This window comes from Microtus oregoni, unplaced genomic scaffold (assembly GCF_018167655.1).
Source record: "Microtus oregoni isolate MIOR12 unplaced genomic scaffold, Mior012 000022F_ref0000154, whole genome shotgun sequence".
Classification (NCBI taxonomy): domain Eukaryota; kingdom Metazoa; phylum Chordata; class Mammalia; order Rodentia; family Cricetidae; genus Microtus; species Microtus oregoni.
Genome location: NW_024543081.1, coordinates 18,031,158 through 18,044,878, shown reverse-complemented (window position 1 = coordinate 18,044,878; position 13,721 = coordinate 18,031,158). Strand labels below are relative to the sequence as shown.

The window sequence follows — 13,721 nt, the reverse complement described above, 5'->3', positions numbered from 1 at the left end:
GTTCCCCAAACAAACAAGGTCTTTATTTTCACTTTGAAGTCTCTGATTTGACTGAAGTGTTTTTTGCACTGGTGAGAGAGGTCTGGACGCATCTCTACTTGGCTTTGCATCCGGGTACCAATGTGCAGCTAGCCGTCCTTCCCACACTGCCCTGAGCAGCACTGTTGCTCATTCGGGCACTGAGAGCATGAGCTTCCTCTTTTCTGGGTTTTGGCTGATGCTGAGGCCCCAGCTTTCTGTCAGCTACTCTTTGCTTGGCCATTGTCCTCATGGGTGTTGCCCTTTTACAAGGGTTTATTTTCTTAAAAACTTTGCCAAGCTGAGAACAAGCATGTCGAGGTCAGGGCCTGCCTCTGTGTTACCTGCCAGGTACCAACTGTGACTTCCCTCTGTGGTCACGAAACCAAGAGGCCGAAACTTATCTCCAGACGTGGCTGGGAGCCGGTGGGTAAATATTTACCAAGTAACTTCCACAGATTCTGGGTGTCTAACTGCTGTGTCCAGACTAAGGTGAGTGAGTGGTTATACTGTCTGGGTGGCTCTATCCAAACCCAGGGCCACACAGGGTCTGATAGATGGGCAGCTTTTTGGGAGACATAGGCAAGGTGAACCAGGCAAGGGCGTGGTAGGAAAGAGAGAACAGGACAAGGTGCCAGAGACATAAGGCCAAGAAGGTAGCTGGGTTCCCCTAGAGCTACTGACAACAGAGGTGGATGATCCCCAAAGGGCTGTGGTGAGTGAATACCTCTCCTCTTCTGCAGAGACCTCCTTCTCCACCCGCTCAACTGTGGGTCTGTAGGAGGCTTCTGGAGTCTCATTCAGAGTAAAGGTGCTCATTGGGTCTGGGTCAGAGATCCTTCCAGTCTTTAAGCCCAGGTCAGGGTACTCCTCAAGTGTCCCAAACTCCAGATCGAGGGTACTCTCACTTCCAAGTTGGAGTGCTCCTCAGCCCCCAGCCCCTTTTCTGGGCCCCAGACTCACGTTGCTGTGCTTCTGAAGTGCCTACAGCCTCAGCTCTTCCTCACAGCCTGCTCAAGAGCAGTGCCGCTATCTGCAGCCCCTGTGCCTTTCAGACCCCGTGTCTGCCTAGAAATAGGTAGGCTTTTGGTAGAAGAGAGGTCAGTGGGGATTGCAGGAGACAGCCTGGGCCCAGGAGGCCGTGACTGATAAGAGATGGGACAGGGTTAAGAGACTGCCTGAATCCGGTGCCTGGAACACTGCTTCCATTGGACAACTTACACCGTGTGTTCCAGCTGCTTTTATTGAAAGATTTGTTGACACTGAGGGTGGCCCACAGTGGATCAGGGCCTTAAGTTTGTACCACAGTAGATTTACGCAGGATTTCACTCAGAACTTCCTGAGGAAGTCTGAGTTGGGGTGGGGGGGAGGCTTTGGCCAGGCTGGAATGATCCCCAAGGACCAGGCCTGGGCATGGTTCCGTGGGGCCAGCTGGCAGTGAGAGTGTGGTCAGTCCCTGTTGCAGAGATTCGACTGGCAGCAAACGATGGATACGTGAGGACCCAAGCCCAAGCTGGCAACATCAGGGCAGCCACTGTAGCACATCTTCGTCACCAGAGGCAAGTCTGTAAAGCTGATGGGAGCTCCTAAGGGATAAGAGAGAGACCGTGGTGCTTTCTGAATCCCCGAGCTGCCCAAACCTCTACCACGTTTGCCATTGTGCTGAGCGTCATCCCCAGACACCAAGAGCCCCTGCCTGGCCCCTACTGGGCCCCTGCCCCAGTCAGGGACTGCCAGACATCTTTCCACTCTGTTTTTGGTTGGTTGACCACCACACTGACTTTGGGCTCTGCCTGCCCAGTGAGCCAGCTCTCTGTTCAAGAAGGGAGTGTCCAGCCCACCCCTCCCACCACACTCACGGGTGCCGATGATGACGCAGTGGGTGGAGCTCCTTGGGCATCTGGACGGGTGGGAACATCCTCCAAACCCCTTGCAGATGTGACACTGCATGCCCTGTGTTATAGCTATAGGCAGACAGAGACAGGGGCAGCCAGTGAGCAACTCCCACAGAGGGTGACACCCGCTCTTGTACCCAACACCCTGCTTCCATCCTCCACCAGCCCCAGGGCTCTGTAGCCCAGCTTCCCAGCCCTCATCTGTGATGCAAAGCCCCTCTGGAGGGAGGGAGAAGTGAAACCCTGGTGCTCAGCCTATTTCTGTGAGAGACACAAGTGACCATGTTGGAACCAGCTGGCCTGTGTCCCTCTGCTCAGGACACCAAGGGCTGGATGGAGCAGAGGTGAGAGTTCCTAGGGGAGAGGAATGCAGGTCCAGGCTCCTGAAGACCGGGGTGGGGGAGGAATGGGGATCTGAGACTGAGACTTTAACCACACTCCCCTCCAGGGACCTGAGAAAGGTCATTTATACCTCTTGGTATAAATGTTCTGTGGGTGGTGTTGGTGGGGCCTTTACCACGGCATGGCCAGGCAGAAGGAAGGTGGGAGTCCACTGAGCTCTGTTTGCCACCCTGACAAATGGTGCATCACTATTCTTGCATCCAGCCCAGGGGGTGCCCATCAGGAAAGTGGCCTACCACACTCTCTCATGCTTCCTTTGGAGTTCCTCATCTGTCTCCTGCCCTTTCCCTCTGCATCTTTCTGGTGCTTCCTTAAGCTCCCTTCTCTGGATTCCCTAACCCCACACCCAGCCCTGGGCACTCTCCAGCGCCGTGCTGCTGCAGGTTTCCCTGGGCGAGCCCAGAGCTGATGCTGAGCGGGGAAGTTCCTGGTCCTTGCCCCCTCCTACCTGGGCCACCGAGTAGCCAGAGAGAGTAGAGATCACCCTGAGACTCCTACAGCCACATTTCTACCAGACCTCACAGGGAAGTATGCCGGTCAGTTCCGGCCGGTCTCAAAGGCCAGTCCGTCATCCTATACACCATGGAGCAGGTGACAGACAGGAAGTCCATACCATAGCAAGGTCCCCACCACCTGCCTTGACTGTTCACCACCCCTGCAGAGCAAGCTAAGACCTTGCCAGGGACACAAAAGGTAGCAACAAAAGCCCCCAAGCCTGCTACTGCCCCATGGATCTTAAAGACACTGAACAGGCTGTTCACCAGATAGGAAGGGACTTAGGCAGCAGCTGACTGGGGCACCAAAGGAACAGGCAAAGCGCTGGGGAGAATTGGACTGGTACTACCTCTTGTTCTTCTTCCTCTCCATGTCTCCTAACTTTGTCCAGGCTCATCTTTCCATCATTCATGTAGCACAAGCTAGCTCAGAGGCCATCCCAGGGAACCTCCTTTGATGTACATGCTGGCCTTGTTATTTTCATGATTAACACTATCTCCACACTCCTATTCACTGGGGTTCTGGAGAGGAATGGGGATCCCTTCCCATTCCCAGTGCCCCCAAGTATCCATCACGCTGCATCCTCCTGCACTGATGAGTCCCAGGAGTAAGTGAATGAATCAATGATTTCTAGGAGTTGGGGCAAGAGCTGGGTCACTAAGAGAAAGAATAACTGCCCCTCTTGGGTTGTGTGTGTGTGTGTGTGTGTGTGTGTGTGTGTGTGTGCGCGCGCGCGCTTGTCAAGGAGGCCAGGCAGGTTTAGCTCTCAGAAAGAAATTGGTTCTTGGGTGCAGTGATAGGTCATGGGGACAGACCCCGGGATGGTACTTGCTTAGGGAGAAAAAGGACTAGCTGGGCAGTGGTGGTGTACACCTTCAATCCCAGCACCCAGGAGGCAGAGGCAAATGAATCTCTGTGAGTTCGAGGCCAGTCTGGTCTACAGAGTGAGTTCCAGGACAGGTTCTAAAGCTACACAGAGAAATATGGTCTCAAAAAAAAAAAGAAAGAAAGAAAGAAAGAAAGAAAAGAAAGAAAAGAAAGGGGAGAAAGAGAGGGCTTTGGAGAAGAGGATGCGAGGGAGGATGGGGTGAGCCTTGGAGGAGCAGACTCCACCATGTTCAGTCCCGCTGCAATGTTGCCCATCCAGTTGACTCCTTCCCATCCTATTGGCTCACTCTGAGATCAGCTTAGAATGTAGCTCACCCTTCTCTGGCTGCTTCCAGCCCTGGGGAGACAGCATTGCCCCTGGGTGACAGAGCATGTGCCAGAAAAGATGTAGGACATGGAGTATGCTGAGAGAGGCACGTGGAGCCTGGCTCTCTCCAACTTCTAACTGTCCAGCCTTGAGAATTTTGTCTTGAGTGGGCAGGTATGATTTCCATAGAGGAAGGGGCAGGGAGGTCCCAGTGTAGAAAATGGTCTCAGGCTCACAGACGCTCCTGAGATTTTCAGGTTAAGACAGAGAGGGTGACTGGCCCATGGCTGAGCATGCCCTCCGAAACCTTAGCCCTGACAGTGACAAAAACCTCTCAACTCTGAGCTCAGGACTATCATAGATCTGGTCTCTCCTGAAGGGTTTGAGGGAACATTTGGGGGCCAATAGTTCAGGCTTTCTCAGGTCAGAGAATCCCCGTGAAGCCCGGTCCAAGAAGGGTGAAGTACAGCCAGCAGTGTACACATACATCTCCCACCCCATCTCAGGTGGACCCCAGGTCCTGGAGTGTTCCCACCCATGGGTGGAAACTGAGATTTTTCTAGGTGAGACCTCTGGGAGCTGGGGCTGGCGAGTTTAGAACACAGGTTGCTGCTGGACAACAGGACCAACTGTTTCTTTGCTCAGGCATCGGTTGTGGTTGGATATAGGAACCACTCAGGCTCTCCTAATTGATGTCAAGACCAGGCATAGGCAGTGATATTTGGAGGTGTCCCTGGGAGGCCATCAGCAAGCACTAGGGGTCAAAGCCTCTATTACTGACAAATGAAACTAGGGTATAGAAGTCTGACGGGACTGAAGTTAAGTGGATGAAGTTGCCCACGGAAGGTGGAAGAGAGAATCTAAGCAAGGAGGTTGGGGGGGGGGGTGCATCAGGAGAGAGTGGCTGCAGACCTGCTGGAGCTCTAGGACTGGAGGAGGGAAAATTGGTAGAGGTGTGCCATGCCTGTGTGGGTGCAGCGGTGCTGCTATGGAACTGGAGAGGCCTAGGGGTGGCTTTCAAACTGAGCAGTGAGCTGAGGACTGCAGAGGGTGCTGAGTCCAGAGAAAAGGGCTTAGGAATCTGGGAATGCCAGTGGCAGAGGACAGAGGCTGGTGGGCAGGGAGGGTCTTGGTGTCCAGCATAGGGAGAGGAAGGATGAAAGGGGTAACCCCAAGGGTGAGTGGTGGCCCAGGATGGAAGGACAGGAATAAGTCAGAGCAGTAGAGAAAGCGGCCACACCCCCAACTCACCTAGTTCCAGGCTCAAGACCACGGCCAGAAGGAACCAGAAGAGAAGCCTCATGTTCTCCGTGTTAAGGACGAGATTTACTCCTTGGCCACCCCTTATACCTGCTTGTGGAGCCTACTCCACCCTTGGCTCCCATAGCTGCTGGTTCCCAGCCCTGAGTCACTTGCTACCTGGCTCAGATGGGAGCTGGCAAAGCTTGCTGCTGTGTGACCTCAGGGAGCCTGGTACAATTTCACAAGCCTTCTTCCCTCCTCTGTGGAGCAGGGATGTCCCAACCATCAGACCCAAGGCTCTCGATAAAGGCCTTGTGCAGGCTGGACACTCAGTGCAGGTCCACCTCACCCTGGAGCTGCTCGGAGGGCATGGCATAAGCAAGTAGCCCTCCCTTCCCCTCACAGGTGTGAATGGAACCAGGGCCAGGTGAAACTACGATGCCTCAGCCGCTCACTCTGCGTGGAGCATGGTAGTCGGGATTTTGAGTTTCTTCATCAGCTAAATCAGGATTCGGTCCTGTCCTGTCCTGTCCCTTCCAGGACTATGAAACTCAGGAGAAGTATGGCTATACACATGGTCCTGGGCACAAGGGGTGAGTGTTACCTATCAAGGGATGGTACTGGCATGGCACCAAAGAAACTAAGTCCTGTGGTATATGTCCCGTGGCAAGCAGGAGGGGGGAGCAAAGACTTTGGTGTTAAAAAGGTTCCAGGTTGGGGTAAGAGACACAAGTGACAGATAGCAGGGCAGGGGTCATCCTGCTATAGACAGGTACAGTCACTCAGGACAGGTAGGAGATCTCATGTGTCTGCTCTGGCTGTCCAGGTGGCTTTATTTACTTCTGTGCTTTATGGGGTCCCCAAACCTAGGGGTTGGGCAGGATCTTGAGAGGGGGGCTGGTGGAGTCAGACTCTCTTCCCGAGAGCTAGGTAACAAGGAAGTGGGATCAGAAAGCAAAAATCCAGAAGGCAGAAGTAGCGTGTGTATGTGTGTGTCCTGTCTTTTCCTATGCAGTTCCTCAGTCTACCCCTGGGCTTGTTGGTCCATCAATGGAAACTGGCGGGTCTGCCTCTTTTCACAGAACGGAGATGACTTTCAGCAAGCTCTTGGAATCCCGTGAACACCACTCTCGCCTTGGTTGGCTCTGATATCAGGCCAGGAGCCAGGGACCTTCTGGGCCAGGAGGTCTACCTGACCAAGCCAGTCTGGGTGGGTGAGGTCTGACCTCAGAGAGAAGACAGATAGGAGAGCAAGGCAGACGCGTGTCCTTCATTTGTTTATTCATTCAGCGGGGGACATTGACATGGACCACTCAGAAGTTTAGGTACATGGGGCTTGCTAGGGGAAGGGGCCTAAAAGTGGATTTCATGACCTTGCTGGGTGAGAGCTTAGGGTTGGCAGAGACACAACCCAGGGAAGTGCCAGGGAGCATGTATCCATGCATCTTTTGAGGTGGCCTCTATGCAGGCCCGAGGCTTGGCACTGGTCCCCAAGAGCCAGCTGAGTGGCTGCTGCCACTGTCATTTCACCAGTGAGATGGCTGGAGTATGAGCCTGTGCTTGAGGAACCCAGGGCAGGCAGTGCTGCCGGATGCCATGGTACTTGCTGGAAAGTAACCACGCCCTGAAGCAAGGGGCCACCCTACTCCCGGAAATCATTCTGGAGTTTCAGATGATGAAGATGGAGGCGGTCCTGATCCCCTTCCCCTTATCCGCTTTGGGGAAGCCAACACAGACACAGTGGCAGAGCATAACCCTCATCGCAGCGTCTCTCTGGTGGGCTAGACCGGACACCTCACTGTGTTCTTCGGCATGCTTTAGCTTCATGTGTTGGCCCGGCTTCAGCAAACCCCACAGAGGTACATAGGCTCTGTGACATCACCGTTCCACCCAGCAGCCTCTCTCCAGTAAATGCAATGCTTCCAGAACGCAATGCTTAGAGAATCACCGCCAGCCTTCCTGGATACCATCCATGTTGAGGGGCTACTGCTTACCCTAGTGTGAGCACACCCACTGCCTTGAGCCCTATCCCTGACAAAGGCAGAGTCAGCTTGTACGGCTGATGTGACTTTGTTCTTCTGTCTGCCATTCCATCCTGTGTTCCTCTCTCTGTATCCACACACAGGGCTGGGCACCCCTGGCCTACCCCCCCAGCCCCTCGAACTTCCAGTTCTGATGTTCCCTTCTAAGGCCTCAGTTTTGTAAACGTTTACGACGTTGCATTCTGGGAGTCTCTGGTTTATGAAGCCACCGTCATCCTGACAACATGCATCCTCAAAGACCCCCAGCTATTGAAAGAGTTCCCATAGTAGAATAGGTTGGTATTAGGCAGATGAGGCCAGGTGGCCTGGGAAAAATAAGTGCTTCACTCCTCTGTGCCTCAGTTTCTTTACCTGTCAAAGGGGAGCAGTAGTGAACCCCCAACCACACACATTTTGCATAACTGCTGTGGCATGTGCAGAGCCACCTGCAATATCACAGCACCCCAGACAGGATTCAGGACAGACCATCTGGCGCTGTTCCCCTAACCTGCACCTCCCACTGGCAGGCTTGGCCCTGTGTTAATTGAGCACCTTCTGGGCTCTGTGCTAAGCACCAAGGACAGGCTAGGTAGGTATACTTCCTGTAGGGGTGGGTGGCAGTGTGGACACTGTGGGGCCTATCTAGATGCTGTTATGAGGCAGGTGAAAGAAACTGCCCTCCAAACCCTGCTACACTCTCAGCAATAGGTAATCAAGGGCCTGTTCCACATTAACCCTTGTGGTGGGAGGGAGGACCTGGTCTTGGGCCTCCTCCCAGTTCTAGCCCAGGATGCCACCTTGACTGGGGACAATGGACTTGCACAAGCTGGGTAATGTTTCCCAGGCCTCACCCACTGAGTTAGGGGCCCGCCTCCTTACCAAGGGCCCTGTGGCTTCCATAGGTCAGTCCCAATGCTGCTGCTGCTTCTTCTCTCTCTCTCTCTCTCTCTCTCTCTCTCTCTCTCTCTCTCTCTCTGTGTGTGTGTGTGTGTGTGTGTGTGTGTGTGTGTTTTCTATGAAAGCTCAGGAGGGGGCAGCACTGGCTTCCTCCCAGCATCCTGCCTGGACCTCAGGGGGCACCACAGCCAGTGTTGCCTTCTGGGTTTTGCAGCCACTGTGTTCACATGCGCATGTGCACTCCTCCCTCTGCTCTCTCCCATGAGACTCACATTCTTTCCGGGTAGTCACTGCCTCCTCATTTCTGGGCCATTTCCCACCCCATACACCTCTGTAATAAAGCTGCACAGTTCCTGTTCCCATCAGCAGGAGGCTATCTCCCATCCCCCACTGGCCTGTCCCCAGAGGAGGAAACTGAGGCAGAAAACCACATCACTTTCAGCAGCGGAGCTCAGGTCTGCCTAAGAACAGGGAGGAAGGTCCCCAGGATGGGCCTCTGTGTCCTGATCCTACAGCTGGTGGTGTGAGAAAAAGCATTCAGGATGTGTGACCAGTAGGACGTGGGGATCAGTAAGACTCTCCTAGCCAGACATGGACAAGGGCCAGCATCCTGACCTCTGGGCTGGGCCAGCTTCAGGGGTCTCCTCAGTGGCACATGAGTTGGGGTACTAGTCAGAGAAGAGGGTAAGGCTCCCTGGGTCAACTACACTGGCATAAAAGACAGATCGGTGTCTCCTAAATCGGGGTTGGGTTCTTCGGGATCTTGATACCCAGAAGTCTTCAGCTGACTTCACAGACAGTCACCCGGTACTTGGGCTGGCTCCCTGTGCATTTGCCTCCGCATAATTTACCGAGAGCTCAGAGGATGCAGAAGCTGCCTACAGGACCTGGGAAGCTAGCTGAAGTCTGCTTTGCTGTCCCGGTTGCCCCACCAGCTGGCTCTGACCTGCCTTTGTTCCCTTCCTGCCATGCTCAGAATAGCTCTGACCTGTGGACAGGCCAGACAAAATATAGCATGGGCAGCCTGCCCCCATGTCCCTGCCAGCCTCAAGGCCCAGCAGTCTGTGTGAGGTCGCAGGGACTGCTGAGCTGCTGAGGCTGGAGGGATCTTAGTGGCCTGTGGAAATGAAGCCATAGCTAGCTACCCTCAGCCCAGAGCTGTCCTGACACCAGGTCTGGCAGAATTCCTAAGAGAGCTGGAAATGACAAAAGCCTTCCACACAAGGCTTCCACCTCACACTTGCCCCGGGCAGCATCTGGACTCAGCAGGAGACAGTTCCACCAAGTCTTTCTTTGCTTCTAGACAGTTCGTGATCTTTTGTCCCCCTCTAGCAGGCCTATCCTCTACTGGGTAGACCGAGGCAGGGTCCTGATGCTATAAAGGTGGAATTTGGCCACTAATTCCTTCAAATCAGTGTGACTGACACCCCACCCCCACCCCAGCAAATAGCACTCTCCCAGATGCCTCTGATCCTGGGCAGAGAGATTTAGATCCATATATCAGCCTTCTGAAAATGAAAGGTTATGGCCTCGGGGTGAGGTATCTGGATGCCATCAGTCCTTTTGTAGGTAGCCATGGGCTCTTGTTGTGGCTGAAGGAAGAGGGTTGGGTGGAGCGAGGAGGTGAGAGGGGACGATTTGTATCTTTTAAGAGCTTTGCGTTTCAGTGGGTCTGCCTGAGGGAACAGAGCTTCACAGCAAGCTCCAGAAGGTGGCCAGGAGTACCAGGACCAGGGCCAAGGTCACTGGGGTAGGAAAGCCAGCTCCATTGCAGAGGTAGTACTGGCAACAGGAGGTGGCAGATGCATGCTTGGAGTAGCCATCATACACGGTCTCAAAGCAGCTGGGTACACACGACTTCCTCACTTTCATCCGGTATGGGGTGAAGTCTACAGGGGACAGGACACAAGGTTGCAGTGAGAGAATCAGGACCTTGGATGGCTCAGTCTCAGCTTGTAGGAGCACCAGGGCAGCTGGGGGCCTCCCTCCCTATGCTCCAGACTCACAAGTACGAGTGGTCATGCAGTAGGTGGCCATGGCCGGGCAGCGCATGGGTTTGAAGCAGTTGTCTCCGTTGTAGGCACACACGTGACACTCCAGAGCCTGGGCTGTGGGCCATGACAGGGTTCAGAGAACAGGAAGACATCCCTTTCCTGCCAAGTCAGACCCCAGCTGTCTCCACCAACCTCCCACTCCCACTAGGGCACCAGGTGAGGACAGTCAGAAGGCAGGAGAACTCTGGCCAGGCCTCCGACTTCCCACCTGCCTGTCCCACAACCGGGTCCCTCGAGCTTCCGTCCACCTTACCCACAGGCAGGCCCACTAGAACCACCAGGAGCACCGTGAGCAGGGATGTCATGATGGAGATGTGAGGAGAGCGTGGGACTGAACAGCTGGTCCTGGATCCAACCCAGGCCTGGGAAGAAGCAGGGCAGGGAGGCACAGGGCAGGCTCTTGCCCAGCTTGAGTTCTTGGTCTCCTAGGGATAAAGCAACCCTGCAGGGACAATGACAGAGACCTGTAATCACAGCTGGTCTGGGGCAGGCAGAGCCTCCCAGCTCAGTGGGTGTTATTGATTTCCATTTACCTGGAGATGGGAGGAGGGAGCAGGATGTGGGGCATTCCAATAGAAGACCAAAAGCAAGCAAAAGGTGAGGGTGTGGGGAGCTAAAAAAGGGGGGGAGGGGAGGAACTGGGCTCCTTGAATGTGGAACCCAAAGAGGATTTCACCTAAGGGAGGTTTTTTTTGGGGGGGTGGGGTATGGAAACTTGGCAAGCAGTCTCTTCCTGGCAGAGCCCAGAGTGCAGGAGGCTCTCCAGAGGACTGGAATCCAGGTTTGGTCTCTTCTTGGAGCAGAGGTCCCTCTTGCATTTGCTTCCCTGCGTGGAGTCCCCTCCCCCCCCCGGCCCCCCAGGAAAGTGAGACTCTGCTGTGAGAATCCTCCGCCAAAGCAGAAGGGGCCATGATGAGTGCTCAGCTCCTACCTAAAGCCTCTTCAGATGCAGGCCAGACGACGATGCTTGCCCAAGACAGAGTTCCATAGGGTGAGTCTGGTGTTTGGGACTGTTGGGGTAATGTGGACCAATATTCTCCTCCCTGCATCTGCGCGATCTGATCCCTGCTGGGGGCACTAAAATACACTCCCCGGAAGACAACCCTTCATGACCCATTTCCCTGGTGCCAGTCCAGGATTCTGAAGTCCTGAATCAGGCCAGGCCTGAGGCTCGGGTGCCTCCTGCCCCCTCTCGGGGAGCTCCGCCCGAAAGACTGCAGTGTTGCTTGGGGAGGGTTCCCAGCACGGGCTGGGTGCGGGTGACCTCGCCCTTGCCCTTCACCACCACAATCCCTGTCACCATGGGAACTCACCCGTGGCCGCTCCCAGGTCCCTCCCGAGGTCTGACCGTGAATCTGGGCACACTTCGCGCAGCGTTTGCACCGCATCTCAAACCGGGTAGGCTCGGCAGCCGCAACCGACCCGCAGTGCCAGCTCATTACTGGCCCCGCCTCACTCCGCCCCTAGGACACACGCTCCGCCCCCGAGGCCGTCCAAACCCCAAGCTAACTGGTGTAGGCTCAGTCGTGAGTTCTCTGGTTAGGGCTCTAGTGAGCACAGTCTGAGCAGCCCCTGGGAATCAGAATGCTCCCACTGGCACAGATTCACAAGGACACAGTAGCGATCCTAAGGTAAGTGTACACTTCTTGGACATTCTCCTCAGGTTTCATCGAAGCTCTTCCCACTCCAACTGCCCTGCTCCCACAGACCAAACTGCTGTCTCTGGGAAGAGGTACCACCTGGACAGGGACCTCACCGCACCTCTGTCCTTACGTGGGATCCACTAGCAACACTTGCGAGCAAGTCTCAGATGTATCCCATGGCTCACAGGCTGCTCTCGCCATCAAAAGTCCACTATTAAATACGAACTTTATGTGGCTAAAACTCGTTTTATTTTTGTTCTGTTTCAAGCAGCCAAAATGTAATAGGTTTTCATAAACCCTACTTCCTTCCCCTGGCCCCCGTTTTGAGAGGAAGGCAATAAAGAAAACCTGCAGCGACAGGCGGAGTGCACACGTCACTCGGCTAGTCGATTCCCACGCATGCGCAGTCGCAGGCCTTACCTCTGAGTGGCTACAAACAAGTGGCTTTAACCCCAGCCTTCCGGAGGCAGAGGCAGGAGGATTTCAGTTCGAGGTCAGCCTGGTTTACAAAGTCAGTTCCAGAACTGCTGGGGCTGTTATACAGTGAAACTGTCTCCAAAATCAAACAATCAATCAAATAATCCCCCCCAAATTAAAACAAAAACATAAAGCTGAGACAAACAACCAATATACTCTAGTCCCCAGGAAAACACAAACCTTGTTTCCGCAAACCTTCATCAATAGAAGACCTCGTGGCGGCTGAATGAAAAAGGCCCCCATAGACTCTTCTGTTTTAATATTTGGCCCCCCATTGGTGGAAATGTTTGGGGAGGGCTAGAAGGTGTGCTCTTATTGGAGATGTGCCACTTGGGGGAAACTTTGGAGTTTCAAAAGACTCACACCCTCCATTTCCAGTTAGCTCTCTCTGCCTCATGCTTGGAGATCAAGGTGGAGCTGTTCCTGCTGCCTTTGCTCTATCACTCACGGACTCTAACCTTCTGAAACTGTAAGACAAATTAAACACTTTCTTTTGCAAGCTGCCTTGGTCATGGTGTTTTGTTGCAACAATGACAGTCCATATTCTGAGCCATCCAATAAATCTCAATACATACACATGCAAGGATTGAAACCAAACGGTACTTTTCTCGGATGGCAATGCACTTGGAAATCTGTAGCATGGTGGGGCTAGCCAGATTCAGTGAGTAACAGCCCTTACTATGCAAGCTTGGCACGCAAGTTTGATTCCTGGAACCCACTGTGGACAGAGAGACCAACTCCTGAAAGTTGTCCTTTGATACTTCTGCTGTAGTGTGTGTATGCTTGCACTATCCCCAATATAACAACAACAACAACAACAACAATAGTGTTGTAAAGTAATCAGCAAAATATTTACAAATATACAGAGGCTGGGTAACAACACAATTTTAAATAACCCATAGGCAAAGGTGGCATCAACCAGGGAGTCAGAAACTATTCCTGGCAGATGGTGAAGACACAGCACATAAAGGCAACTGATGCAGTTATACAGCCGGTTCAGGAGGGAGATTCCACACAAGTGCTGTTTTAGGAGGAAGAATTTTAGGAGGTCCCCAAAGAGGAACTGAATTTCCATCTTCAGAAACTAGAACAAAAGAGCAAATCAGACCCAAAGGAGGCAAAATACAGCAAAAACAAGAGCAGAGCAGGAGAGGCAGCTCAGCGGGTGGAGTGCTCACCGTGCAAGCCCGAGGACCTGAGTTCAGATCCCAGCATCCTGAAAAGTCAGGCTAAACACTGGGGATGCTGATCTGGGCTGGCACACTATTAGAGCAGAAGGCGCTGTCCGAAGAAATGCTTCTCTCAGGAGACGCTTGGAGAGGCACAAACTTCAGTATTTGATGAAACAAAATGGGGTCTGTTGCTCAGAAAATAAGTGCATA

The 13,721-nt window shown here is 53.6% G+C and overlaps 2 protein-coding genes across 2 annotated transcripts; both read right to left on the bottom strand.

Moving 5' to 3' along the window:
* Positions 1-1,467: 1,467 nt before the first annotated feature.
* On the bottom strand, positions 1,468-5,308 carry Slurp2 (secreted LY6/PLAUR domain containing 2). The gene is made up of 3 exons (XM_041672298.1): positions 5,257-5,308; positions 1,878-1,982; positions 1,468-1,604 (listed from the first exon to the last, which is right to left on the bottom strand). The coding sequence occupies exons 1-3, from the start codon at positions 5,306-5,308 to the stop codon at positions 1,468-1,470; spliced, it is 294 nt and encodes a 97-aa protein (XP_041528232.1).
* A 1,202-nt stretch (positions 5,309-6,510) lies between these two features.
* Lynx1 (Ly6/neurotoxin 1) lies at positions 6,511-11,671 on the bottom strand. Its single transcript, XM_041672297.1, has 5 exons — positions 11,533-11,671; positions 11,151-11,229; positions 10,473-10,661; positions 10,172-10,273; positions 6,511-10,054 (listed from the first exon to the last, which is right to left on the bottom strand). The coding sequence occupies exons 3-5, from the start codon at positions 10,522-10,524 to the stop codon at positions 9,858-9,860; spliced, it is 351 nt and encodes a 116-aa protein (XP_041528231.1). The 5' UTR covers positions 10,525-10,661; positions 11,151-11,229; positions 11,533-11,671; the 3' UTR covers positions 6,511-9,857.
* Positions 11,672-13,721: the final 2,050 nt, after the last annotated feature.

Coding starts and splice junctions, on each gene's coding strand:
- Slurp2 (XM_041672298.1), bottom strand. CDS start 5,308: ATGAGGCTTCTCTTCTGGTTCCTTCTGGCCGTGGTCTTGAGCCTGGAA. Junction 1,983..5,256: donor GGTCTTGAGCCTGGAACTAG/GTGAGTTGGGGG, acceptor GTCTGCCTATAG/CTATAACACAGGGCATGCAG. Junction 1,605..1,877: donor CTGCGTCATCATCGGCACCC/GTGAGTGTGGTG, acceptor CTTATCCCTTAG/GAGCTCCCATCAGCTTTACA.
- Lynx1 (XM_041672297.1), bottom strand. CDS start 10,524: ATGACATCCCTGCTCACGGTGCTCCTGGTGGTTCTAGTGGGCCTGCCT. Junction 10,274..10,472: donor TCTAGTGGGCCTGCCTGTGG/GTAAGGTGGACG, acceptor CATGGCCCACAG/CCCAGGCTCTGGAGTGTCAC. Junction 10,055..10,171: donor CTGCATGACCACTCGTACTT/GTGAGTCTGGAG, acceptor TGTCCCCTGTAG/ACTTCACCCCATACCGGATG.